The sequence below is a fragment of the Alosa sapidissima genome, chromosome 4, assembly GCF_018492685.1.
Source record: "Alosa sapidissima isolate fAloSap1 chromosome 4, fAloSap1.pri, whole genome shotgun sequence".
NCBI lineage: Eukaryota > Metazoa > Chordata > Actinopteri > Clupeiformes > Clupeidae > Alosa > Alosa sapidissima.
In genome coordinates this window covers 27,404,342-27,406,091 of record NC_055960.1, presented here as the reverse complement: position 1 = coordinate 27,406,091, position 1,750 = coordinate 27,404,342, and the positions used below count along the sequence as shown (strand labels likewise).

The following is a 1,750-nucleotide window of genomic DNA, read 5'->3' as shown; positions in this document are numbered from 1 at the left end:
TACGCATCCCAAAAGTGACAAAAACATCTAAAATGTTCTTTGCATGTTGTGTGTAGTTACATGTCCAAATACCAATGCAAAATGAGACACGATTTTCTAATACTTACAGTATATGACATTGTATGCATGCCCAAAATAATCAATATTATGCTTTCTTGATATACTGTAAAACTGAAATTAGTTGTGTGTGGCCCAAAACATACAGTGTAAATTAAGCTATATATTTTCCTAAAAAATGTATACGAAAATTCCAGCGACAAAGGTACATTTATTTATATATATTTTTTGAGGTGAATGGGTAAGTGAAATATTGGCCCAGACAGAACATTGTGTTGTATAATCTTTGGCTGCATGATGTGTTCCTATACATGTGATTAAATCAACAGATTTGTTCAAAAAGTCCCCAAGGATAGCAAGTGGGTGCTATTCTATGATGAATACTGAACGGAAATTTGTCATGTCATCGTAGGTTAAACAAAACAAGCCAAGTCATTCAAATGTCGCTGAGCAATCATTTTCATATCCGTGATGGGATCTACTTATTCATGTACTGTTTATTATGCAAGCATTACTTCTTTCCAGTCACAAGAACAGTCAGGATTTTACAGAAATACACACAACAGTGCCAGAATCACAGTGATAACTTACTTTGAATTTGTGTACACAATAGTAACTTACTGTAGCCTTAGCCTAGGGACTGGGAATGGACAGAGGCTTGGGTCAGAACAATCACCACACAACTGAGGAACAGGCAGCCGTAGAAAGAAGTTCTGACCCGTCCATCCACCAGAACCGCCAGAGGTACGGCCACGGCCCCCACCAGGAAGTCAGCTACGGCCAGAGAGATGATGAAGCAGAAGGTGGGCTGCCGCCGCATGGCACCACACGCCCACACTGCCCAGATCACCAGCAGGTTACCAAGGCAACATGCCACGGCGATCAGCAATTCCAGGAAAGTGTATATGGCCTCAGTGGTGTGATTTCCCATTCTGGTACATGAGCTGCAACTTCAGCTAAATACTGAGTATGACACACTTCTTTTTGAAACAGAGACTGTAGCTCTATTGAGGAAGCTCACAGGGGGGGAGAACAACACTACACTTGTGGCTTGTGTCATTTGTATGCTTCTATTTTTTTCACCCTTTTTTTCTTCAGTAACTTTGTGTCACACGGACCCATTATTTTCGTTTTGATCTGTTGCCTAGGGCCTAGGAGGACCACATTTTTTAGTATGTTGGTCTCAAGGAAGCATGTCAACCCGTCCCATAACCACTCATTTGATGTATAGCGCCACCTAGTTAAAAATGAAAAAGCAAAAATTAGGTGTTGTAATCGCAGGTATCTCTGGCTGACAGGTTCAAAACTGCAAAGAATTTGAAGTGTAAGATCATGACACCCTTTGAATGCATGCCAAGTTTCGTGGAATTCCATTTATGGGGGACCATAAAATAAACTAATATATATGTACATTTAGTGACTGTACACTACGCATGCACACATACGCCCACACACACTCAGGAACACATACAAATACACACATAAAGATACATGCACACATACACATGTAAACACACACACACAGCAGTGGCGTAACTCCCAATGGTGCAGCCAGTGCAGTACACTGGGGCCCAGGCGCCAGGGGGGGGGGGGGCACCTCCACACCCCGATATGGGCCCCTTTTCGTCAGTACTCAGGCCCACCGCTCAACACCGTAATTGAGATGTTATGGCGTCGGCAGTTCTCGGATATC

General features: G+C 42.6%; 1 protein-coding gene across 1 annotated transcript; it reads right to left on the bottom strand.

The window, feature by feature from the left end:
- Positions 1 to 308: 308 nt before the first annotated feature.
- LOC121706803 (adenosine receptor A1-like) lies at positions 309 to 1,226 on the bottom strand. The gene has a single exon (XM_042088830.1). The coding sequence runs from the start codon at positions 986 to 988 to the stop codon at positions 686 to 688; it is 303 nt and encodes a 100-aa protein (XP_041944764.1). The 5' UTR covers positions 989 to 1,226; the 3' UTR covers positions 309 to 685.
- Between the last annotated feature and the right edge of the window lie 524 nt (positions 1,227 to 1,750).